The 25,906-nt window shown below is 47.3% G+C and overlaps 2 protein-coding genes and 2 long non-coding RNA genes across 7 annotated transcripts; 3 read left to right on the plus strand and 1 right to left on the minus strand.

The window, feature by feature from the left end:
* The first annotated feature begins 1,110 nt into the window (after positions 1-1,110).
* LOC147159032 (uncharacterized) lies at positions 1,111-3,491 on the plus strand. The gene is made up of 3 exons (XR_015090862.1): positions 1,111-1,490; positions 1,951-2,034; positions 2,121-3,491. It is a non-coding gene; the product is annotated as an uncharacterized LOC147159032 (long non-coding RNA).
* A 9,179-nt stretch (positions 3,492-12,670) lies between these two features.
* Positions 12,671-19,302, plus strand: gata4 (GATA binding protein 4). The gene is made up of 6 exons (XM_086061339.1): positions 12,671-13,493; positions 16,424-16,590; positions 16,878-17,003; positions 17,078-17,159; positions 17,263-17,420; positions 17,486-19,302. Exons 1-6 carry the CDS (start codon positions 12,962-12,964, stop codon positions 17,600-17,602), a joined length of 1,182 nt encoding a protein of 393 aa, XP_085917465.1. The 5' UTR covers positions 12,671-12,961; the 3' UTR covers positions 17,603-19,302.
* On the minus strand, positions 14,050-14,908 carry LOC147159034 (uncharacterized). The gene is made up of 2 exons (XR_015090861.1): positions 14,817-14,908; positions 14,050-14,717 (listed from the first exon to the last, which is right to left on the minus strand). It is a non-coding gene; the product is annotated as an uncharacterized LOC147159034 (long non-coding RNA).
* A 378-nt stretch (positions 19,303-19,680) lies between the features above and the next one.
* fdft1 (farnesyl-diphosphate farnesyltransferase 1) lies at positions 19,681-25,020 on the plus strand. Of its 4 annotated transcripts, XM_086061336.1 has the most exons (8): positions 19,682-19,921; positions 21,093-21,190; positions 21,950-22,133; positions 22,213-22,341; positions 22,575-22,766; positions 22,839-23,015; positions 23,810-23,962; positions 24,117-25,020. In XM_086061336.1, the coding sequence occupies exons 1-8, from the start codon at positions 19,823-19,825 to the stop codon at positions 24,336-24,338; spliced, it is 1,254 nt and encodes a 417-aa protein (XP_085917462.1). In that variant the 5' UTR covers positions 19,682-19,822; the 3' UTR covers positions 24,339-25,020. The 4 variants fall into 4 exon arrangements, with proteins under 4 accessions (XP_085917461.1, XP_085917462.1, XP_085917459.1 ...); XM_086061335.1 differs by having other exon boundaries at positions 19,681-19,921; positions 22,575-23,015; XM_086061334.1 differs by lacking the exon at positions 19,682-19,921 and having other exon boundaries at positions 19,945-21,190.
* Positions 25,021-25,906: the final 886 nt, after the last annotated feature.

Below are 25,906 nucleotides of genomic sequence, written 5' to 3' on the forward strand. Positions count from 1 at the left end.
GCGGCCATGTTCGCCGTGCCGTCACTTCAAAATGTCAAGATGACTTTTCAAACCTTTTCAATCCAATCTTTTATATGCCAAAAAAAAACACGGATTGTGTGTGTGTGTTTTTTCATGAATTGCCAGTGTTGATGACCTGTGGGGTTCCCCAGGGGTCAATCTCGAGGCCGCTATTGTTCTGTCCAATCAAGTCAGAAAGCTGAGCGTAATATCCATGTTACGGAAACGCCCAAAATCAAACGAAGTCCTCCAAATAATGGCTTAATACTTATCAAGACTTGATCCCAAGCTTACCACGTCGCTGAAACTCGAACCCCGATGACCTCGCGTCAGCCATGCAACCCAATATTTGTGTTCAGCTCACCAATAAAAGATGCCGTAATGCAAATAGGCAGGCTGCGATAATGAGGCTAAAGATGGGACGGCGAGCGCCACCGCCACGCCGCGCGGCGCTCGCATCAATCTCACGTCTTTGCGTCAACGGGACCGGCAAAGAATTCAAATCGCAGCTCCGTACGTGAAACACAAACGTTGCTTCACACAAACACAATTCACAGATACGAGCAGCGAGAATCAACAATTCGGGAGAAAAAGATCCAATTTGAGCTTCAGACTGCTTGAAAAGCCTCATTTAAAAACCTAACTGGTTTAAAACGCGACTTTAAACCTCTACACGAGTTGAAAACCCGACTTTCAAACTTACTGCATTAGAAATTGGAGTTCACATATTTTCACAATTGAATTTTTTTAAATCAATGATTTTATATAGCATCACAAAACATTTTTATTGGGAGAAAAGATTTAAGATTTCTTGGGGGGGGGGGGTGTATACTTTCGAGTGTTGTGATGCCAAAAGAGGACAGCAGGACGGTACCTTTTTGGAGGGGCGGGGGAAGCCACGTGAGCGAGACGATGACGACCCCGCCGCTCGGTTGGGAATGACCTTTGAAAATCCAACTGGGTGGGTTTGAACTCTGACCTCTCGCTCATTCTCGGAGTCGTTGCTTTCTTGTCGAGGGGAGACGAGGGTTCGCGAGGGCAAGACGGCCTGACAGCGTGACCTTTTCGGGACGTGCTGATGTTACGTCAGGCCGAGAGATAAGTAAGTGAAACTTCATGAACCGTTTTTTTGACGCTTTCTTTTCAATTGTAAATTGTTCCGAAATGGATTCGGAGCTTTGTTGCTTCAGTGAACGCAACTTAAGGGACATCTAGTGGACGAAAGAAGTCATTGCTAAAGAGTGAAACATTCACGCACTCTTTCAGCAACAACAACAAAAAAAAAACATCAATAAATTATACAGAGCAATCTATTTTTACAGAAGACTGTTGATAAAAAAAAAAAAAAGGTTTTATTTTCCTTCGAACGTCATCGGTCACGTGATATTTGCAGAACGACGCAAACTCGGAAGCGCCATTTCAAAGCACTGCGGTGATTCCTCAAGTCGCAAACAAGCTTCGAGGTATCGGTTTCATTTGACCATCACTAGGTAATGGGTTGTTTAACGTTAGACAATATACCGACCCCTCTTCATAAGTTTTCATGAGGTCCAGCTGTCATGTTGTTGTTGTTAGCGTCCAAATAAATATTCCACCAACCAACGCGGCGGTTATTCAGTATTTGACCAATCGCAGCGCAGGACGACGAGATGTTGGAATCGCGCTCGCTTTTCTAATCGCGTTTGTTTTCATTTCCGGACGCCACCAAAGTTGCCAGTTTGCTTGTTGCGTTGTCATAGTGCCTTTAATGTGTTTTTACGTCTTTCCCTGCTGCTCTACGTTAGTTTGCTCTGCTGCTGTGCGCCAAGTACGTCGCTAGGGGGCCACCTTAGATAACAAACTGTGCTACATTAGCAGATACAACAACATGGCACCTTTTTTTCCCCCCACATTTCATTCAAGTTCAAGCTAATGTATTTATATAACCCACAGTGCTATTTGTATTTGTAGTTGCTCAACTGTATCCGTGTTGTCGTGCTGGATGCTTATTTTCGATGTCATCCAGCCGCCAATAAGAAGCATGGATGTTGAAAGGCAAGGATTGCCAGCAACAGATCTTCTGATTGGACAGCAACGTAAGTTAACCGTTTGCTGACTGAATGTGTGTTTATTTTTCACAGGCACTATCTTTGTGAGAGTCAAGAGATAAGTTTCCATAAGGATCGGAATGGCGCCGGCGAGTCCCCCTCTGGGCTGGCCGACGTTGACTCCCCGCAACACTCTCTTCTCAATACCCAATTTGTAGCAAAGCATTATGGGGGTAGCTTTTAGGAAGGGGGTGGGGCGGGGGGGCTGCTGGCAGATATCTCGTGGCTCTGGGTATCATCTGCCCCCCGCACGACTTTCACAATGTCACAAGTCATTTACAAGACGGTCACCAAAGTAACCAAATAGTCCCTGGCAACTTTCACATGCCATTTTCTCGATTCGTTTGTTTGGGTCGTGTCTTGTCATGTCTGCGAAAGAAAGTCATGTTGATCGAGGCACTAAAACGGGCCCAAATCCAGATGTCAGCAGGTGAGGCAGGGCAGGTGGCAATTTGAGTGTGAGCGTAAAGGTGTCTTTAAATTGAACATTTTTACACAGGCTTAAATTCAGCAGGTCGGACTGGAGGCCGAATGGAGAATCATCTCGAACCTGCCGGCTTCTTTTTAGCTCCTCAAGTTACCGAAAGAGCATTTTTGCTGTGAGCAAAAATCTCAGGCTTGAATATGGGGTAAAAAAAAACAACAACAACTTCCGCAAATGTTATTTTGGCTCATGAGATAAATGCTTGTTAATATGGCGGCGTCAGAACATCTTCCAGGTCGCGCTTGAAGGATCGAGGATCGAGCAATTAAGAGAAATAAAATCGGCTCCAGCCTTTGGAGAGCTGCCAACTCGATTGCGCTTGCAAACGTTTGCCGTCGTCATCGAGTCCGCGGCTGAGCCCAACTTGTTGTTGAACGCGCGCGAGCATTTGCAGTGCTGAACAGCACAACATTTTACGATCATCGGCGTCGAAGGAAGGAGGAAAAAAAAGCTGAAATGTTGCTGCTTTGTGGCGTCCGCGCTTAAGTTGGCGTCTTTCCCCAATTGAAAGGTCGTCGGCGTTTCGCAAAACTGCCGATGAGATAAATGTCCGATCTCGTCCTTGAGGAGATCGGAAGCGATTTTGCGCAGACGTCACACCAACTTCCCGCTTGGACGACGGCCGGCCGCCGATGACGTGGAGTGCGCCGCAGCGGCAGGAAGACGCTGAACCTCGACGCGGCAGAACGCGAGCCGCGATGGATGGCGAATACGGGGCCACTCGCGACCCGGTCGAACGACCTGAGCGCGAGAAGAGACGTTGAGAAAACGTGCGGGAGAAAGAAAGTTCCTGGCTCTGTTTTGTTTCCGATGAGACACGAGGATGCTTGACGGGCCAATTAGGACCAGACGCTCGTTATTTCTACAGCTGCTGGAAGCGGAAGGAGCGGACTCTTCAAATCTTCAATTTTGCGAGAATCCAAACACACATTTTCAGAGCCCCCCCCCCCCCACTCCCCCCCCCCCACCACGCAAAACTTGCCACTGTATTCTAATATTGAATTTATTCCTGTTTGCAGATGGCAAGCGGCGACACCGTTTTGCGACGGCGATTCGTGCCACGACCTTCGCTGACTGAAAGAGCAACTTCTGGGTTACGGTAAGGTCAATTACCCCCTAACACACACGCACACGCACACACACACACACACACGCACACACGCAGGTCAACAAACAGTAGGACTGAAAGTGACGGGAACGCAACTTTAAAAAAAGGCCTGCCGACCGTAGACCATCCAGTGCGGCTCCGCCCACTGTCACTCACGTCAGCGTGTGACTTTTGACCCCAGAACTAAGCAGTCAGCCAAAGGTTATCAGTGTTGGGGTTCGAGCTCTTAAAGCTGGAGTGTGGATAGCCCCCGAAATATACAGAAAAAAGAGTGATGGTCACCCGCGCAATATGGCCTCTTTTTTTTTTCTTTTTTTTTTTTATCCTGCCGGATCACATGACGGCGGTCGGAGAGCAAACAGCGCGTGCTTGTTTGCTTTGCTTATCGGCCATCTTGTAACAAGTCGACGAGCACGCTGACTGGACGCCACGCATGCGAAGACAACCGGAGGTCAGGCAAACGCAAACCAAATGCGCTTCTGAGACTTTGTATGCACTTCAAGTCGTTATTGCTGTCAAACAAACGCGGACCCTCAACTTAACGAATATGACGACGCATTGCGGACACGCAAATGTAGATTTTTAGAAGTCGCAAATTTAGCATCAAAAAATCGGATATTTGTGACACAAAAAGTGTCCAATTTGCGAGAGGATGACGCGACGGGTGCACGCCGTCGTTGGCAGCGCCTCTCATATCTCCTTTATTGAAGACCCGACCCACAATTATGGCTTTGAAGCAGTTCTTCCAACGTCGGCGTTTTGTACGCTTGAGAATTGGGACACAAACATCAAAGTAGGTCTCGCAGGTTTCGGCTTTTTTTTCTCTCACAAGTTTGGCATTTTCTAATGTCGCAAATACTCCAGTTTTTCCTTGTAAAAAAAAATTTCCTCACAAATTTGCCACTTAAAAGGAACCCGACTGTCATGACAAATGTGATCTGCGTTATTAATTTGGCTCTTACTAACATAACGATGAGATTTTTTTTTTTTTTATTATTTCCAGTTTTGTATTTAATAAAAATGTGTTGGTTTTACATTTGTTATCAATGAATAAATTGAACAATTATCTAATGAGATAAATGAATGAACATCATTTAAAAAAAAATAAAAAATTGAATACATTTAAAGAATTTTTGAGAATAAAACGTCGACATTAATGCAACAAACATGCCCATAAATGCTTGATGGTGTGCATTTAAAAAAAACAACATCCTGATTTGTAACCCGGCTAATAAATCAGCTGTCGTCAATCTTTTTAACTAAGAGAGTCAATAAGTGCAAATATGAGGCGGGACAAACCGCGTCCATCAATGGCGTCCATCAATGGCGGCCCGATTTACGAGCCGCTCACGTAAGTCTGCTTTTCGCGCACGCTTGAGCTCGTCGACGTCTCGGCTGGCGTTCCAAGCAACGCGATTGCCGTCGCAAAGTGTCTTCTTTTTTCCTCGTCCTCGTGTTTGGAAGGCAGCGCGTGCGCGCGCGTGCGCGCGTCTACGTGCAATATGGTTCGTTCACTCAGACGCCGCTTCGCGCCACATCGGACCATCGGCACTGATACGCAAGTCTGGCGGCACACAAGACATTTTGTCCACTCTGTCATGTTTACTTTGAATGATAAGCTTTGATGGATTCTCCGTCGAGCGCGAGACGCCGCGCACGCGCGCGCACACGCGCCAGTCCACGCACGAGCACGACACCAACACGCTCGTGCGGAGGGACAAGAAGAAAAGTGGACGCCTGCCTCCAAATGTTGTGTTTGGCGGGGACGGATTGACGGAAGATGCGTTGAAGTCAAGAAAGGAGCGAAAAGCTTCCTTCACTTTTGGGATGCGACGCTACAAAGCAAACAACTTGAAAGTCAAGTTCAAAGTTTGCCTGCTTTCAATCAAGACTGCAGAGCTGCGGCCAATAAAGGGAGGAGATGTGGGGGGGGGGGGGGGGGCATTAAGGGGGGGGGGGGCATTAACAGGAATAGCAGTTATAAGAATGATAACATTCATCAATAAATAACGGGATACTTTTATGTTTGTCGTATATTACGGCTTTATTTTTTGTACAATAACGATTTTTTTCCCCAAAGTCAAGATGCAATTTTTTAATATTATAATAATCACATTATTCTTGTCATATTTTTGCTTTTTCTAATATTGCCAATTATGTGTTGTAATTTCAATTTCTTTTGAAATGTGACTTTTTTTCTCATAAAATTGTGTTGATATTTCTTGAAACCTGTCATGCTTTATATTATTTCTTGCATGACCAAATCGTGCTTTTGGAACGCGTACGCAACTTTTCTTGCTTCCTCGCGTTTCTCTCTGAAAAAGAGCATCAAGCGGTTCCGCCGACGTTTTAATCCAATGTTGTTTTTTGCCGGGCCGGATTTTGTGCTCTGCGATGCGCGGGTCGGTCTGCTCAGCGTTTCCTCCGAACGGGTTTACTTAAGGCCGGCGTTGGGCCAGAGGCGCCGCCGGACCGCCGCAAACAGCCCGGGTCCAATTAAAAAGACGAATGAGGTTCGCGATTGCGCGGTGGGCCGCCGGCGTGGCGTCGCGCCACCGACGCGGGGAAGCACGACGAGGGCCGTGCGGTCTGATGAGGCTTGCGGAGACGCATGAACTCTAAAAAAAAAATAATAATAAAATAAAACACGATGACAGGCAGAAAAGAAAAACAAAAGGAGATCTCATGATTGCGTTGCGTTCCTCCAACATGGCCGACATGTTGCAATTCTTTTGAATGCATTTGCCAAGAGTTTCTTTTTCTTCCTCCATTTTCCAGCTTCTGCAGTTGCAACTTCAGCAGGCACGTTGTGGGAAAGCCTTCCCACAACGTGATTGGGATTTGAATTCTCCCTTTTCTGCCGTGTCAGAACTCCCGCAACGCTTCCGATTGACTTGCTTCCAAAATTCCCGACTTGCGGGGCGTGCATCGTCCGACGGCTGACGGTCTCGGCGCAACTTTCCCACGCCCGCTTCGGATCATCTTCTTCCAACGCTCTGATGCTGCTCAGTGGCGCGCGTGGGAAGTGGTGCTGTCCAGTAGCGAGCGGGTCGCCAGTTCGAATCCCACCTCCGACTGTACGTGACAAATGGATCCGTGGCAATTATGCGAAGTGATCGCATGCTAGCCGACGGCTAACCGACGGCTAACCGACTGCAAATCATATCAGGAAATGCGCATGATTTATCTTTCGATAATCGCACTTGGTCGAGTTGACAAAAGCAAAGTCAGTTGTCAATATCGAGAAGGCAGACTACGCACTTCCTCAGAATGCCAGTCTCTTTATAAGTGGAATTCTTCTTCTTATTATTATTATATTATTTGCTGAGGGCGGGATAGCGAATCCATTTGATTCTAAAGCCAGCGTCGGCATGTAGCGTTCCACTTCCAGCTCTCGTTAACTCCAAAATTCAGTCTTCCTCCCTTGCTTTGCAACCTGGCTCATTATTTTGCTGGTCCTCGCACCCAAGGCCGATGTTTCAGTCTTTAGGGAGGGAGGGAGGGAGGGAGACGACAACAACGCTCGCCTTCTTTCCTTTTTTTCCGATTCCTGGGCTCGGTCTCACCAGCCCGCTGTCCGTCAAGGCCACCCTTTTGTTCCTCCCGCTTGCTCGACCCAGTAGAGGTCAGAAAGAGAGAAAGGGAGCCACAGTCAGCACACGCACACGCGCACACACAAACGTGGGACCGAAGGAGTGCAAGCGTTACAAATCTTCTCCGTCTTATCGGGGACGCGCCGCCGATAAGAGCGTCTCCACTCCCCATCCGAGAGATCCGTCTCGGAAAACACGGGCGGCCGCGCCGGCAGGCGAAATGTGGAAATGAAATTGCGCGGCGGGGGCGGGTTGACGGGCGGCTTCCCTCCCGCTCGGTCCCAAACCCAAAAGAGAAAGGTCCGAATGGGAGCTCGCGCCATATAAAGCGCCGTTGAGGGAAGATCATTAACGCGGTTTGGAAGACGCGGGCCGTGGGAGTGGACCGGGTTGGAGTGTTTGCTCTCGTTGGGAATGCTGCACCTGCAAGTCATGATGTGAAAGCGGACCGCTTGAAAAAAAACACACCTCGCACCCGCGACCCGTCCCAAACGCATAATCGGACACTGCAACGGATCAAATGTGCCGTCGGGTCGTTCAGAATCGCACGTCAACCGACGGAGAACTTTTCTTTTTCGTTTCAAATGACTTCGCTTTAGCGCAAAGATCAGCGCGCGCGAGCTGACGGATTCTGAAGTCGTGCTGTCGCTCTCCAATATTTTGAGAATCGATGTATCGATCGATTATTCGCTCGATGAATCGACTCGTTGGGATTTTTCAGTAAAGTGTATTACAAACGCATTTCCCCCTGATGACCAGTGGGGGGTGTTACCGGTTCCGTTGTTGTTTGCCAAAGTAAAAACAGATTTTGGCAAATGTCTTATTTTGATTCAAAACAGAAGATGCGCCGTCTTCGTTCGTCAAGGACGACAGAAATTGATTTGGGCAATTTTAAATTGAAAAAGTATCGAAATGAGCAACGTTTTTGCTTGACCGTTCATTCATCACATGGTTTAGATTCCAAGAAATGAAAATCCCATTTTGCGTTCTTTAAGCGGGTTACCCGATTGGTTGAGCGCTCATTTCCGTATGATTGCAATCTTGGCATCCGACGTGGTGCGAGTGCGCGCGCGCCTCGTCAAGGCGGGCCGGTCGGGGTCGGGTCGGCGGTTCCCACAGCCCGCCGGAGCGGAGGCGGCCCCCGCCGCGCTATCAGCCTGCGTCTCCGGCCCCAGCACCAAGCGGGCCCCATGACGTCAGGCCCGCCCGCGCTGATAACTGTTTGCAGTTTGTTCCGAGGGATGAGGTGGAGGGCGAGGGGGGTGGGGGTCGATGGCGAGGGGGAGGGAGGGAGCCAATCGGGGTTACACTAACAGAGCCGGTTGGCCGCTGGATAAGACCCGAGACAGATAAGAGCGGCCCCAGAGCGGAGCCTCTTTTGTTTCCCGCCGCGCCTCCGGCACGTCTGCCGCCATCGTCGCTGTCCTCCTCTCCGACGTTCCCGCTCTCTTTCTGATGCCCCGCCTCTTTTCCTGGAATATTCCCGGGGTTATCGACTCTTTGTGTTTTGACACGTTGCCCTGGTTGGAGACACTTTTCTTTTCCTTTTTTCTGGTGCTGGGGAGGGGCCGAGTTTGACTGGCAGCAAGTGGGCGTGGTCTCGGCGGACGCCATTTTGACATCTCTTTAACCTTACCTGCTCAATGAACTCCGAGTGACCCCTTAGTTGTGATGATGTCATCTCACCTTTACCTAACCTGCCGTCTCTCCTCGGCGTGCAAACAAAAGCCCCCCCCCCCCCCCCCCCCCCAGATTGCGCCGACGACCATCGTTTTCATTTGTTGCTGCCGCTGAACATTTTTCTGTCAGAACCGAATCAGGAACGCGACACGTTCTTCCATCTTTGTTGGTGGCGCTTTTAGCGCGTGTTAACGCGACAACTCTTAGTACTGCATTTGTCAGCTTTATCCATTTTTTTATTTGTATTTACAAAAAATATTATTATAATTATTATTATTATTATTATTTCAATGAAATTGCTTTTTCTTTTTTTTAATCGTATTGGAGCTCCCCAATGTGGACAAACACGCGTGCGTGCGTGCGTTTCCTGTTTGTCGTTCAGGCCGCGGCTTGCGAGCGGACTTTGGCCGCTGCTTATCAACAAGACGACCTGCGGAACCCGCGTGCGTCTTTTCATGCTCAAAATACACGAAGGCCGTCGATCGGAGTCCATTTTGGACCAAGTGAAATCCATTTTCGTCTCGTCTTTATTCGTCGACCGAAATGCCGCCGGACGTCGTCCCACTTTTTGTTTATTGATGAGGCTTTTATTGGAGTCTCGTTTGAGTCCGGTGAAAAACGTGCGTTAATAAAATGTTTGTTTGGTTTCCGTTGATGAAATTCAAGCCGTCCGAGTTGATTGTTTTGGTGGCAAAAGAATTCTCTGGCGCAGCTTTGTGTGAAATTTGCACCGTGGCGACTTCGCAAATGCCTGTAGATGGCGCCGTTGCTTTCGACTTGCGAATGTCAGCTTGTGGCGTCCATTTTGAAGGAGAGAAGTTGCCACGTTTGACCCGCACGCAAAATCTGCCGATCAACGCAAGGTCGCCGGAGTTCGCAGAAAGCGCGTTTTGCGGTCAAGAGGAACGATGACGTGAAAACCGATTCATCGAGATCGGAGGTTTTTTCCTTTTCAGACGTTCCACTTCAACTCTTGACGCAAATGAGAAGAACCCGCCAGCCAGGAGTTAATTATTGCTTGACAAACACACGGGTGTCGCGTCGACGTGCGCGTTTGGGTCTCACCTGCGTGACCTTGTGACCTTACCTGCTCAAACGCACGTAATCCGCAAGCATAGCACGCCGATACCTTAGAACAACATTAGGAGATCCGAAAGAAGATCCCAATTGATTGTTTTCCTTTTTCTTTCCGATGAGCACCTCGCGAGGTTGTTGGACGCCAGCTTTACAAAAACATCACAAAGTCAAATGTGACCTTTTGAAAGCAATTCTTGTGGACGTCAAAAACACACAAAGCAGTTTTACAACTTAGTGACTCTTTACGACGCAGAGGATAAAGAATTGATGTCTCGATTGGACGTAGGCCTGCACAAAAAAAGATCATTATTGTCACAATGGCTTGTCTCGATGCGTATCGAAGACATTTCAAATGGAATCATACGTTAGCGACCAATCACGTTAACCTGAATGCGAATGGCCGTCCAATCGGAGAAGAGGATCTACGGACGTCACCAACCTGAAGAACGTGACGTCTATTGATTAGCACTGTTTCATCAAAAATGACCCAATGATCACGTTAGGCCAGCAAAATGGCTGCTGACGTCGGCAGTCGAAGGTGATGGAAAAAAAGATTACGATTTTCGCTGATGCGGCGAACGGACACGAGACGCGTTGTTGTCGCTATTGGCGGCGTCTTCGGGCCTTTCCTGCCTCATCATGTGACGTCGTCTTCCTGGAGATACCATAATTGCTGTGTGTGCGTGCGTGTGCATGTGCGAGCACGTGGGGGGGGGGGGGGGGCAGTGACCCCCCCACACCATTGAGACTCCGGCCCAGCCAAGACGGGGACACTTTTCCTGGTGCCTGCTTGACGTATTTTGTGACTTGCGTTTCCTCCGCTTTTGGATTCCGTGACAAACCTTGACCCGACAGGATGTCGCTCGAAAAACAACAACAAGCAAACGTTCATTCATTCTGAAGAAAAGTGCAAAGTGGGAGGAGCTCTTGGCTCGGTCCCATCCAATAGAAAAGTCGCGTTTCAAAACGCGCTTCTTGCCTTGAAATTGTCCAAACGTGTGACAATGATTTGGTTCAGTCAAACGTTTGTTTTCAAAAACAGGACGTGATTTGAAATTGACGCTCTTTCAAAATGAACGAATGACGTTTCGGTCGCTGCTTCGGCCTCAAACACGAAGAAGACAATCGGCAAAAATGATGATCTTTGTTTTCCAAAGTAAAAGCAATTGTTTTATTTTGCTTCAACACAAAAATCGTCCAAAAGTCACTTGAGCGATCAAAATTATGAAATGAATCAACAGCTATTTTCAGAATTGAGTCCTCGTTTCGAACCATTGTTCAAATTGAAATGCTCCGATTTGGGAGGATAATTACGCTATATATTCCGATATATTCCTCTCGATGAAATTGCTGAGTTGACGTCTTATTTGCTCTTAACAAATACTAAAAGATCAACAAGAATTGCTTAATGAATATTAATGGGGGGGGGATAGTTTTGTATAAGCAATCAATGGCAAATGAAATGCGGCCCCATTTTTGGACGAATCGACGAAATAATGGCTTGTAAAAATATTTGACCGTCGGCATAAAAACATGCGACTTGTCATTGGCGCCATTTGATTTTGTTTGTGATGTTTTTGCTACGACGTGGCACGCGTCGGCAAACCTCGCGGTCGGCCTTTTGCTTTCTCACGCGCTTGCGGTCTGCATGTTGACCTTTGACCCGCGGCCGCCATACAAGGCGGCGCGTGCGAACCACAGAAGAAGACGACGAGCCGCGTCGCGCTTTGCTCAACGTTCGCATTTTGGAGACGAGGACGAGCTGCCGGGAATTCTTCTCAAAGGGAAGGCGGGGGGGGGGGGGGGGGGGTTGTTTTGGGGGGTTTGTTTTCGCCGCTGGACTCTTGCATATGGACACGCCTTAATATTATTAGCAAGCTTATCAGTCAGTTACACATTGATGACACTTCCGCATTTGCCAACACCTGCATGCACATGTGGCCTCCGCAACGTCGTTCTTACGCACACACGGCAACATATTGAAAATAGACATTGCCTTGAAAAGCATTCATAACAAATTGATTTTGTATCAAAGTTCTAAATGTATTTTTAAAAAAAAAAAAAGTGTTGCGTCAACATCATGTCTGACTGATTTATTCAAATGCTTCACTTGCTTTTCAAGATGACCTCAATAATAATAACATTATGCATAATAATCAATGTACTTTTTTCCTTGTGTAAAAAGTTCAGGAAGAAAAAAAAAAGACATTTAACATATAAATAAACATAACACTGAAGTTCATTTTTTTCTTTAGAAAAAAACTTGTAATTGTTATCAACAAAATGGCTTCGGTTGCCGATGCCTGTTTTCGATTAAGATGTTTTGTTCACTTGAATATTTCTTATCTGTGTGAATTATGCACTCTAAAAACTGTCAAAAACCATTTATTCATTTATTTGTACCCAATTCAAAGTTGGGTCATTTTTGACCCAACTCTGAATTGGGTTATTTGATTGAGCCTAAAAAGTGGCTTCAAATGAATAAACCACAAAACAATTGTGGGTTATTATTTAATTTGACCCGTGCAACCTTTTTGGATGAAAAAAATGTCTCGATTCATTTTGGACCACATTCAATGAACCCAAAAAGTATTAATTTTTTTAAGAGGATTAGTTTAATTACTGAAAAAAATACGTTGTTTTTTGATCGATAAGTTTGGGTCGTCAAACAACATGTTTTGCATTTTTCAGAGGTTTTGAGCGAGCGAGAAATCTGGATCGAGATTTGAAATTCTCTTCACTCCTCCTCTTTTGTCTCCTTCGCACTTGTTCATTTGATCCGGGTTCAATCGCTCGCGTGTGCTTGACCGGACAGCGTCAGGAGACCGACGTCGTAAATCCTTTTTTATTATTATTATTATTATAGCCGCTGCTGTTGTCGTCGGCCAACTTGTATTGTCTGTCGGCGCGCGTGCACGCGGCACTGGAGGACATGTACCCGGGAATGATGAGCGGCAACGTGCACGGGCAGCCCCCGTACGAGGGCGGCTTCCTCCACGCCGGCTCGTCGTCGTCGGCGGCCTGCACGTCGCCGGTGTACGTGCCCAGCGCGCGGGTGCAGGTGACGCAGATGATCCCGGGCCTGCCTTACCTGCAGCCGGGCGACGCGCCGGCGTCGGGACACTCCGCTTGGCCTCACGAGTCGCCGGCCTACAATCACTCCGCGGCGTCCCCGCGCTTCAGCTTCCCCGCCAGCCCGTCTCTGTCCTCGGCGGCGGCCAAGGAGCAAGCGGCGGCGGCGGCGGCGGCGGCCTCGTACGGAAGCCCGCTGGCGGCCCATGCAGGGCGAGAGCACTACGGCGCCCGGGGTCTCGGCGGCGGCGGCGGTTCCGGCTCGGGTTCCTATCACAGCCCCTACCCGGCCTACATGAGCGGCAACGTGGGCGCGACGTGGTCCGCGTCCCCCTTCGACGGCCTGCAGGCAGGCGCGCACGCGGCCGGCCACGCGCGACATCACAACATCGGTGAGCAGCTTTCGTTGACAGAAAACTTGAATTGCCTTCACAAAAATGACGACGACAAGAAGGAGAAATAACATAAGTCAGCGTGTATTTTTCGAAGGCAGGCCCAAAAGTCAAACTTGTGAATGACTTTCTCCCCTCACAGGCAAAAATGCACATTTTCCTTCAGATTGTAACAAAAATGCCAAACGGGAAAAAAAGTGAACTGTAATGTCCTTGTTAAATGTCAACCAAATGAACTTTTGATTTAAATTTCAATGAAATCTTGTACGCCAACGCGCTTTTGCAAACGTCCATTCTGCTCGGGCCAACCGCAACGTTTTCGTTGTAAACGGTTCAATTGTCGTTTAGCAAAATATGAAAATTTTCCCTTCCAGAAATACCATAAAAATATATTACTGCACGATGTTTTAATTACAAATTGATTTGGGGCAATCATTACAAAATCTAAATTGTCTTATTCATAGTAAAAAAATAATAATAATAATAATAAAATAAAAAAACTGTAAAATCAATGAAGAATTGTATAGCATTCATTTAAAATATGCACTTCATGTAAGGAAAATCAAGATGACATTTTTATTCAGGATGCAACTTTTTGTTTTCTTAAACCAACACTTCAAACTGAATTATCAGGATTTTAAGAGACACCATTTTTACGACATCATTTCATTTCAAAAAAATCAATTGCCATTCAGAACGACACAAACAATTTATTTTCGAGTGTTTCTAGATGAGATTGTGGAGATGAAATCTGTGATCATTCTGCCACAATAATATCAGCAAATCGGAGATTTCTTGAAATTGGACCAGCGAGATGAAAACAGAGCGAAAAAGATAAGACGATTGATCCAATCCAGCGAAAATCGCGTCCAAAATCAAGCTCATCAGAAGCACGAAATCAATACAATTGCGCTGAAGACAACACGTTTAATATCATTGGAGTGAAATTGCAGCTTTTTCAAAGGATGCCGTCAAACATTTGTCCAACTTCGCCGTTGACGTTCCCACTTTCACCTTTTGTCCTCCTGCGGTGCCGAAGTGATTTATTTTATTATTATTATTTTAATGGCCGCCCTGATAAGGAGGCGGCGTGACATTTGTGTTGTCTTGTGTTGGCTACTTTAGCTTCCGCGCTCAAGGTTTTGCGTCCTCTTTGGTTTTGCTCTCAGCCTTGGACGACATCTCGTCGTCGGATCGCAACATTCGCATGAGGCAGCAGGCGGGCTGGAAAGAAAAGAGAAAAAAGAGAAAAATATAAAATAACATCCATTGGACTTATGAGGTCCAACTAAGTGCGTGTGCGTGCAGGTGGTCAGATGTCACCTTATCGGAGCCCCCCAGAATAGTCAGCGAGACTCCGAGTCATTGCGTCTCTATTTCCAGACCTTTCTTTATCTCCTTGGGGGGGGGGGGGGTTGGATGGGGGGGGGGGGGGGGTTGGATGGGGGGGGGGCGACCAGATAAGCAGTGCCGGGGCCTGCACCTCCTGCTGGGGCACATACACAAAAGCAGGGCTTGAAGGTTGATGCGTCTTTCTTCTCGTTAAATCTATCCTCAAAAAATTAAATTAAATTCAATGTTTTGGTTGCAAAAATATCAAGAGAATGTCATTAAAGATTAAAGTCCTTCACTTCATCACCACATGAAGGACCAAATGCAAAAGCAAATGTCTCATTGAGACATTTTCATAGGCTGTATAAACTATACGGCATACCGACAGATGCGTCAGTAAAGGGGGCGGGGTTTGCGGTTTGTGGCGGGATGGTCACTCATTTTTTAACAAGTAAAAAGTGCTGCAGAGATGACGTCATCATTCGTTCTTAAAAATATACAAGTTTCCTGCTGCAAACATCAATAAGCATATCATTTATACATATTTAAGGCAAGTTGTCAAAAGTCTTCTGGTTTATGTTGAACAAATTGAAAACATGATCAATCACGCCGTTTCTACTCGTACCGTCTCAAATGTTGTCCAAGTTCAAAACTGTAAATGTTTAGGATGGTACGGCGAGGAAAAGGTTTCGTGGGAGGAGCAATATGGCGGCCGGCGGCGCCGCTTCTAAAGTCTCGACGGACGGCGTTTCATGACATTTCATGTCAGTCAGACGTGAAATGAAAGTTGCCAAGTTGCCAAATTGACAAGTTGCCAAGTTGCCCGCCTTCAACGTGAGCTTGATTTCAAGTTGAATTTACAACAACAAGTCTTCTCGTTTCGTCGCCAGGTTCAATTGCGGCCGTTCGTTTTCAATCTCTCATTATAACACATTCGCTACCACTGACGACTCTCGAAGTCAAAGATCGTTTTTTGCTGGGTTGCCGGTGACGGATTTTGAAATGCAAGAAATCAAAGTTGCATTGTTATAACGTACATCTTCAAATCTATTCATTCATCTGTTTTCTTCATTTCATTTTATTTTATTATTTCATTGGTTAAAAAAAACATTATAAATACCATTGCATATAGTGTAGATCAAAAGTCTACACCCCCCTGTTGAAATGACAGCCAGTTGTGATATTAAAGAAAGAGAGCAAGGTCGCTCAATGATTTTGAAATCTGTGCAAGAGCGCTGAAAAACACGACATCTTTTTGAGAGGGGAAGTCGAAAATGAATGACTGCCGTTGCAAAAGTGTGCACACCCTCTCGTATCTGGGACGCGGCTTCCAGCAACCAATCAACTCATCTCATTCAAAAGCTGCCACCAAATCCCTCTCATTAAGCCCAAGTTGTTCTAGTAGGCTTTTCCTTTTTTTTTTTGCCTTTCTCGCTTGAGCCCCAAGCTTTTGCTAACATTTGGACCGCTTCCCAATTCCTCCCACCTGGACTAAATCCCCCATTTTGGAATGAAAGGGATTTTGTATGTTTGACGGTTGAAGGGCAACAACGCGCGTCTCATTGGACGCGCCCGTGTGCTCTGGCGTCCCCATGCAGACCTTTACGATGACTTCGCCGAGGGTCGAGAGTGCGTCAACTGCGGGGCCATGTCCACGCCGCTGTGGAGGCGGGACGGCACGGGACACTACCTGTGCAACGCCTGCGGCCTCTACCACAAGATGAACGGCATCAACAGGCCGCTCATCAAGCCGCAGAGACGACTGGTGAGTCCGAACCGGACGCCGACGCGCCGTCTTGTCGCATGCGGACGGACGGACGGACGCAGCGGCCCAGATGACCTTACAAAGTCACCTGACGGCTCCAAAAAGGGCCACCGTGCTTTTCTTTTTCTTACCTCGACTCTCACACTTTAAACACATTGGAAATCATTTGTCGAAATGAGTTTGTTCATTTGGAGTTGCTTTAATGCCACTCGTTTTTTTTGGACTCGTCCGTTGGTGCCGTTTTGTGTCCCCCGTTGTGACGCGTACCGCACGTCCCTGTCGTCCAGTCGGCCTCTCGCAGGGTGGGCCTGTCCTGCACCAACTGTCACACCACCACCACCACCCTCTGGCGACGGAACGCCGACGGCGAACCCGTGTGCAACGCCTGCGGCCTCTACATGAAACTGCACGGGGTAAAAACTCAAGCGGGGAAAAGCTCTTCGTGTTCGTTCAATTGACGGCGAGGCCAAATATGGTTTTTCTGCAGGTCCCGCGACCCCTCGCCATGAAGAAAGAAGGGATCCAGACCCGCAAGCGCAAACCCAAGAACCTGAGCAAGAGCCAAACCGGTTAGCTTCAAATTGTCTTCGTCAGACGCTAAATGACCATATTTGGCCGCAACTTCCTGCTCTGTTGCGTTTGTGTGCTCAACGTCAACGCGGTGCATCGCAGGACCGCTGAGCGCCGATGGGACCCCCGTGACGCCGAGCGGCACTCCCCGCGGCCCCGCCTCCTCCTCCTCCTCCCCCCCCACGAACGAGGAGGCCCGGCAGATCAAGTCGGAACCCGAGACGCTCGCTTTATACGCACACAACGGCGCGCGCGCGCAGGTACAAACCAATTGGACTTACATTTTGTACGAGGGTTTGAACAATGTGTTTGCCTTTCGCGGCAGTTTTCCGCCCTGCCCGCCTACATGACGGCCCAAGGCGGGACCCTCGCTCTCAAGATGGCCCCCGGGGGCCACGCCGGCTCGAAGGCCGAGCCGTGGAACAACCTCATCTTGGCTTAGAAAGAAACGGACGGAGGCGGAGCTTCACAGAGCAGCGCTGCGACCAGCTTCTTTCCGAGCGACCGCTCTCTTGATTTGAAAAGCAACTTTTGACAGCAACCCTGTGACGCAATAAGCGGGTCAGAGTTCAATTTCCAGGTCAGTATTGACACATTTGCACACGCACGCTGCAGGTGACGGAATAGTGCAACAATGTTGACATTTCGGGGTTACTTGGCCAAGCTCGGGAAGTTTTAGCCACAAAATATCGACATCATATGATCTGCAAAGTCTTTCAAATGATGGCAACATTTTCATTTTGTAAAGATCCCAAATTATTATTATTATTATTATTATTATTATTATTAAACTGGCCAGATGTTGTGTTACAAGTTCATTCTTTTGTGGAGAAATGACACAAAGTGGCAAAGATCATTTGTCAATTTTCCTTATTTTATGCATTTCAACTGTTTGGGCTGTATTTTATTTCCGTAGCCTCCTTTAGCTTGTTTGGGAATTTGGCAGACCGCGCTGCGTCACGCTGGCCATCCGGAGCTCGTGTTCTGTTTTTTGGCCGCCTGAAACTTTTGGTAGTTTACGCTTCCGCCGGGCAGACAACGCTGAATTTCTCCTCCAGCGAGACGGCTGTGTTCACTCCCACAATGGCGCAGATGCCCCTTTGTAACAAAAATACCAGCCGAAAGAAAACTCCAGCCGTGTGCACAGAACGCGCTTTGCTCCGAAAATTGTGTTATTGTCTACTAAACGTGCTTGTGGCTTTGGCGATCCTGTTCCACGATATTATTTATTTGCAGGCAACATCATCGGCTCAAGCTTTCATTGTGTATAATAATGACTGTACAGTATTTTTTTGTGGCAAGTGTGTAAATGTGGTATACGACAACAACTATAGCAACTTTTATTGACATGCAATTAAGGGCTCTCCACTCCAGTATCTATTAAAAACATTGTATTTTTTTTAAATCCATTTTTTTTGGGCTCGGTCCGAAGGCGCGTTTGACGTGACGCGACCGATACTCGCTTCTCTTTGTGGCTGCAACACGATGCAAATGTGTTGAGATGACATGTTGTCATTCATGTTTAATAAAGAGAAGGCGACCGCCACTTTTAGTCAACTTGTTTATTTTCCAACATTTAATTTCATTCTTGTTCTATCATCTTTACCATTTTTAAACAAGCAATAGAAATACGGTGTCCTTCATTTCTCACGACGAGGAAGCAAATCCTGCCGTGAATTGAACAAATGTGTGTGAATGCGCCACCCAAAAGCGTTTGTAATTGCCTATAGATGCCACAAGATGGCAGCAAAGCATAACTTTTTTTTTTAAGACAGCGCTGTGGAAAGGAAGGTCCTGCTCTCACCTTGGCGCCATGACGCCAAAAGACAGCCTGAAAGCAAACCTTTTAGAAATATCAGACAAGGGGAGGTGAGTTTTTCAGGTGAGTGCATCCCACAAACGAGCAGGAGGACACCAACACTGCGATTGCTTTTTCTAAATGGTTTTCCAATGTCGAATATTCCGTTTGTATTGGAGAGGTCAGTGATTCCCAACAGGTGTGCCGCAAGAAGTGATCCAATTAATTTCACTTGAGTGGTCTGGGAAACAATATTTACTACAAATAATGTGTCTTTGTTCAACTAGCTATACTTGTGACATATCATGACGAGCTCTAAAATTAAAGACAGATTATAGAATGAACCTGTGTATCAACCTTTTGTTCCATTGTTTTTATGAGTTGGTGTCTAAATTATGTTCCTTGGCACAAAGTTTGGAAACACTTAAATAGTTTGTGCAGGTGTGCCTTATGTTAGTCATCATCAAGCTATCGTGTAAGTACGTGATTTTCAATATCAAAAGTGGGCGTTCCTCTCACAAGCGGACCAATCGTGTACGTTTCCGCGAGCCTCGTGGTTGGCAGGTTGGATTACACCTGGGATGATGAATGAACAAAGAGCCAATGAAAATCCGAGCTGTGGTGACGTGCGGGAAGGCGGGACGTCACACCAGCCGCTGCGCTCGCTCATTGGCCACCGCCGCTCTGAGCCCATGCGATGGCAGCCAATGGGAGGCGTGAGTCGATCTGGCCCCAGCCGGAAGACTGAAAGCGCAGCCAGTCCTTCAATATATCTTCGCGCATCTTTCCATTTTTCTCCTCGTGGATGGAGAGCATCCACGCGCATATTTTTCACGCTTCCTACTGTCCGATTAAGGAGGCAACATGGACGTCGTCAAGTCTCTGGGACACCCGGAAGAGATTTACAACCTCTTGAAATTTAAAATGGGAGCTTGCCGAGCCGTCATGCCCAAATTGGATTACGTGAGTAAAAATGGAAAAACATGTCATCTAAAGGGAGAGAAATAAATCAGCTTTCATATCTTCTGCAAGATGTTGGCTGACATTTTATGTAAGAGTTTCGACCGCTAATCCCACGTTTTTAATGCCAATGTCACCCCGGCAAGTATCAACCCGGACGACTCAAAACGTTGTTTTATTAGTATAAATAAATGAGCATTACATTCCAGAACGTTGCAGCACACAGTATGACGTCGACGTGTTCGCAAAAGGCGTCATTTTAAAAGTGTCGAACCAGTGGAAGGAGCCACAGGTTTGTGCTATTACACTTGTCCGCCACTAGATGTCGACCGAGGTTAGTGTTTTGTGATATGTTACACCTGGCACCGAAACATTTTGCAGTTCCGCTCCTTGTTAGACAGCTGCAAGTTGTGCAAAAAGTACTGAAATATTAAATAAATGAATATCTTATTAACAGATCAGATGCAGTCTGGTTGTTTTTAACCTTTAAATACAATTTAAAAAAATGTAAAACTATTTTGAACATTTAATTAGGTATATTTTGGGATTAACGAATGCGCCATCTATTTATGCTTACACTGACTCGTTTTAAGAGTGAGTGTGCGTCCTAAATGGAGTTTCTTTCCGCGTTTATTGACACATGCAATATGGCGGCGGCGGCGACGAACGAATCGCTCTCAAACATGGCGTCCATTTGAGCACGTCTAGGAAAGTAGTTGCTGAGGAAGGCGGGGGCTCCCCCGTCGTGACTCCAACAACAACACGTTGAGTGGCGTTGGAGTTGCCAACTGCCCCCTCCAAGGTTGTCTCGGGACTCCGCTGCTCGCCCTCTGCGTCTGCACGCCGCACTAAGCGCCCGCCCGCCCGCAGCCAAGCCGCCGCGGCGTCCTCACGCCCGCCCGCCCGCCCGCCCGCCCGCCCGCTCGGGCTCCACTGACGTCGCATGGCCGCCGGGGCGTGCTGCAAGTGTCCCATCTCGCTGGCCGTGCTCAAGCGCTCTCTGTCGGCGGCGGCGGCGCCGCGGGGCCCGACCGCCGCTTGCCCCCGCTCGCTGCTGCTGTCCGGTCGGAAGCGCGACGGCGAGCGGGGCCTGCGGGAGGCCGCCCGCTCGGCGAGCGTCCCGAGAGCGGCGGCCATCGGTCGTCACGCGGCCTTGTGTTGTCTGTCGTGCCAGGAGTCCATGAGCCAGAGTCTGAGGACGTGCTACGTGTACCTGAACCAGACCAGCAGGAGCTTCGCGGCTGTCATTCAGGCCCTGGACGGCGAGCTAAGGTGAGGGAGGGGGGGTGGGGTGGGGGGAGGAAGGGAAGGGAAGGTGGGGGGAGTCGTACACAAACAAGCGTGGCCTCCGCCGAGAGGGGCGTGTCCCCATGGTGTCCCCATGGTCTGCGCGCCAGTCGAGTTCACGTAAGCGGGCCCACGCGTAAGGCTGCACTATTATTTACTTTTTCTTCGCTATTGTAACCACAATTTGGAATCACAATCATTTATCGTCTCAGGGAAAACATCTACATTTTTAAATCCTTATTTGACAATGCAGTCAAATAAATATGATACAATTCAATCATCAATAACCCAACATTGCATTTGTATGACATAAAACATTCACTCACACAAAACAGTACAATATACCTCCATTTAAAAGGTAAATGGGCTTAAGCTTAATAGACTAAAGTAATGTATTCCTCCCGACATATGATACAAAACATTCACTTGCCCATTGCCATATAAAAAATTTCTTTCTTTATTTTTACAAAAGATTATTATTCTTTTGTACAGTTAATTGCAGTTGTTTTTCTTTAAGCAGGTTTACTGCACCGCTTTTAAGCAAACTATCAAAAACCATTTCAGGGAGAAATGAAACTTTCCAAGAATTATTTTAGAATAAATGTCAATTGGTTAAACAAACTCGAATCGTGTAGCGTGCGTGCGATATGTTGCCTTATTTGGTCATCTTAACGAAGCCTCGACCTTGCTATCGCCCCCTTGTGGTTGGCTGACTACTTGTTGAGAAAGTTGTCCTTCTTTTAGACACGCCGTGTGCATTTTCTACCTGGTGCTGCGTGCGTTGGACACGGTGGAAGACGACATGAGCATCCCCCTGCACAGGAAGGTTCCCATGCTCAACGATTTCCACACGTACCTGTACCAGGACGCGTGGAGCTTCAGCGAGAGCCAAGAGAAAGACCGGCAAGTTCTGGAGGACTTTCCCACGGTCAGCAGCTTTTGCATCCAAAGGCCACAAACATCATTTTCCGGATTGCGCTTTGAGGTCAATATTTGTCAATGCTCAGATATCGTTGGAATTCCGAAACCTGGCTGAAGAATACCGCGAGGTGATCTCGGACATCTGCCACCGGATGGGAGCGGGAATGGCAGAATTCCTGGAGAAGAAAGTGGGATCCATGAAGGAGTGGGACAAGGTGACGCGCCTTCTTTTCTCACTCGAAAAGTCACGTTCACAGATTTGTTTCCAAGTTGGACTGAAAAGACGGACAACGACGTGCTAAGCGTCAGCACTTCCCTGCGGCCATTTTCACATGCAGTCGGCTCGGGAGCTAACAAAAAAAAAGCCCGAAGCAAACATTTGACTTGCTTCCAAACGCGATGCATTCAACACCGTCGTCAAATGTTTGTCAACCGCTCGTGTGTGCAGTATTGCCACTACGTGGCAGGGCTGGTGGGCGTCGGCCTGTCCCGCCTCTTCTCGGCGTCCCAGCTGGAGGAGCCGCAGGTGGGCTGGGACGCCGACCTGGCCAACTCCATGGGCCTCTTCCTCCAGAAGACCAACATCATCCGCGACTATCTGGAGGACACCAAGGAGGGGCGGGCCTTCTGGCCGCAAGAGGTGCGAACGCGATATATTTGCATTGCGTGTGTGGCTTCACAATTGGGCCGAGTTGTGTTTTGGGAACGCAAGGCGTGGAGCCAGTTTGCGGGCCGTCTGGAGGACTTGGCGCAGCCCGACAAGTTGGAATCGGCGCTGGCGTGTCTCAACCTGCTGGTCACGGATGCGCTGCGCCACGTGCCGGACGTCATCGCCTACCTGGCGCGCCTGCGCAACCAAAGCGTCTTCAATTTCTGCGCTATCCCTCAGGTGAGGGCAACAGAGAGGGACGCCATTGAAATGCATTGGAGATGTTCTTTTATACAAAATCGGTTTAAAAAAAAAATCAATTCATTAAAAAAAATGTACAATTAAAAATGCTAAGATTCGAGATTCAGCCTCTCAACTGCAAAGAACGGTTGAAGCAATGGTAGTTATTACAAAAACGGCCAGCAGGTGGCAGCAGAGTAGAAAGAGATCAACCAGGTTCATGTTGCAAAAAAACACAATTACTCACAATTCTAGATACATTTGTGAATAATGATGAAACTTAGCTATATCCTAATGCTAATTGCTGCAAAATGGATACAAATATACTTTTTTTTTCCTGATGAAAGAAGAGACGCTAATCTTTCTTTTGGTAGGTTCCATGTTTTTATAACCATAGAACACAATATTCTGTGGGCTTTGCAAAATGAGTCAACATTCAGTTAAATGGCCACGAGCGAAGGGGGTTGCTTCAGTCAAAATGGCTGCCAGTCAATGAGTTTGAAAAAAAGTCTGCGCAAGGAGTGTCAAATTTTAAGTTAAAGTTCCGTTTTTAATGCACGATTATTGACGAAAGTCTGTACGGACGGAATTCCAGTCGCAACTCAGCAGACACGCCCACATCTAAATTGTATCTGTTTCAAAAATAAAGAAATGAATAAAAAAAATGTTTTGCTATAACTCAATATATTTCTTTGAAAAATGGGACTGGGGGGACAAAAAAAGTGTGCAAATGTGAATCCTGGGGTGGCAAACTGAGTTAATGTCGACTTGTGTGCAATTCCTTTGTTGAGCAGGTGATGGCGATAGCGACACTGTCGTCGTGCTACAACAACCCGAGAGTGTTTCAGGGCGTGGTGAAAATCCGGAAGGGACAAGCCGTCACGCTCATGATGGAGGCCACCAACATGCCGGCCGTGCAGAACATCATCTGCCAGTACAGCCAAGAGGTGGCCATCTTTTTTTCTCCATCGCTTTTCAAATGTGCAATCAATAAGTGGAGTCAAGTAAGACCACCTGTAAGGCCTCCATGATGGCAGGAACAAAAGTCAAAACGATGTCGAGCCATCGGCAACGTTTCCAACCGCTGCGTTTCCTTGGCAGATCGTGCGCAAGGTTTCGCCGGCCGACCCGTCCCGGGACGAGACGCTTCGCATCCTGGCGCTGATCGGGGAGAAATGTCAGACGTCCGGCCTGCCCGTCAGGAGCCACCACCTGTCGCCCGTGTACCTGTCGGCGGCCATGCTGCTGGCGGCCGTCAGCTGGCAGTACCTGAGCGCCGCCGCCGCGCAGTCGCCGGGCGCCGCCGACATGCAGGGACCGTAAATGCGGACGCAAGATGGCGGCGCGTCGCAGCGGCTTGCGCGCAGGGAGGCCGCTGGGCCGGACTGACACGGAAATACAAATCTGTATTTGTAAGCTCGTATGTTCCTGTGGCTGCAGAGTGACGTGTGGAGAGTCTCGGTCGTCCCAAAAAATGCACACGCGATCCTCCCTTTTTTCTACTCTTGTAATTTTGCTACAGCGGCCGACCAGGAAAATCTGCTTCTTTCTTGGCCTCCATTGACACAAAACACACGCGCTTCAAAACAAAGCAAGAAATACATTAAAAAAAAATCTGCATGGCACCAGCTTGACTGATGGACACAAGTTGGAGTGGAAAAGGTCAGTGGTCATGTGATCCATGAAAAAAAAAAAAAAAAGTAGCCATGCCTGAAATCGAACAAGACTCTTTTTTGGGGGAGGAGTCCTAACATGGACTCAACATGGCGTCAACGTTTGATGGACAAAATGGACGCAAAATGTGGTGGACACAAAGGAAAGTCTCGCAATCGAACAGGAAGTCGGCCATTTTGGACAAATTTCATCCATCGGCTCCATCCTGATTTTTTTTTTAAGTGTCCGCTGCTTCCACTCTCCAAAAATGATTGTTTGTGTTGGATTTTGTTTTAAGTCGTAGCTTGTGTTTCGCATATGACAGTTCAAATAAAAATGTATTTTGTCAGTTTCCAAATCTAGCGGAAATCTGTTTCTTATTTAGTACTAAAGCGCGTGCGACGAAGGCACAGCTAGCGAAGAAAGGCGAAGCGACGCAAACGTTGCCACGTCATGTGATCCGCGTCGTCCGTCGTGCTCGTCGGAGCGAATCGAGAACAATTTTCAGCTGCGCTCATTTGAATGCTTTGAGATTTTGGACAATAGCGACGAGTCGATTCTTTTGAAAGGTGACTTGTTCTTTTTGCGGCTATTTTGGCCTTTTATTGCCAAACAATTTTGCACTCTGACCTCCAGCGACACGAGGCGTCTCACAAGAAAACGAGAGAATGAGCGGCGTATGACAAACTATTCATTAAACCAGCGCGTGATGTGACGCTTGTAAAAACGACAAGAACAAGTCGCGAGGTTGCTTTGGTTCTTATTTAGTCTCAGAATAGGAAGAGCAGCAACCGGCAGGTGAGTTCAAACATTTTACAATTTTAACAATGGGATAAAAAAAAAAAAAAAACATTGCGATGTTGTAGTTTTTCAAAGTATCAATGACTAATATTTTAATAATGAACTGGATAATGTCGTCGTCTGCGATGAATGCTACAATCAAAATGAAAGTTTGCAGGACATTGATTGTTTTTTCCTTTATCCATTTCAATGTATTATGTAAGCAATTATATTTATTTCCTGCTATAAATGGCATACCCCAATTAATTTGCAAAGTGGGCAAAAACATGCCGGTAGATGTTTCTCATCTAAAATGCTACTTAATTTGTAGTATGTATTCATGACAATAACTTATTCCTATCCTGCATTAACATTTAGTGAGTCGCGACGATCAAATCCAGTTTTGCATCCCCTCAAAAGACGATATCGGCGAACTTCCTGTTTGCTCAAAACGCTTC

Source organism: Leptonotus elevatus, chromosome 18, assembly GCF_054856555.1.
Source record: "Leptonotus elevatus isolate MCC_2025b chromosome 18, RoL_Lele_1.0, whole genome shotgun sequence".
NCBI classification, from domain to species: Eukaryota; Metazoa; Chordata; class Actinopteri; order Syngnathiformes; family Syngnathidae; genus Leptonotus; species Leptonotus elevatus.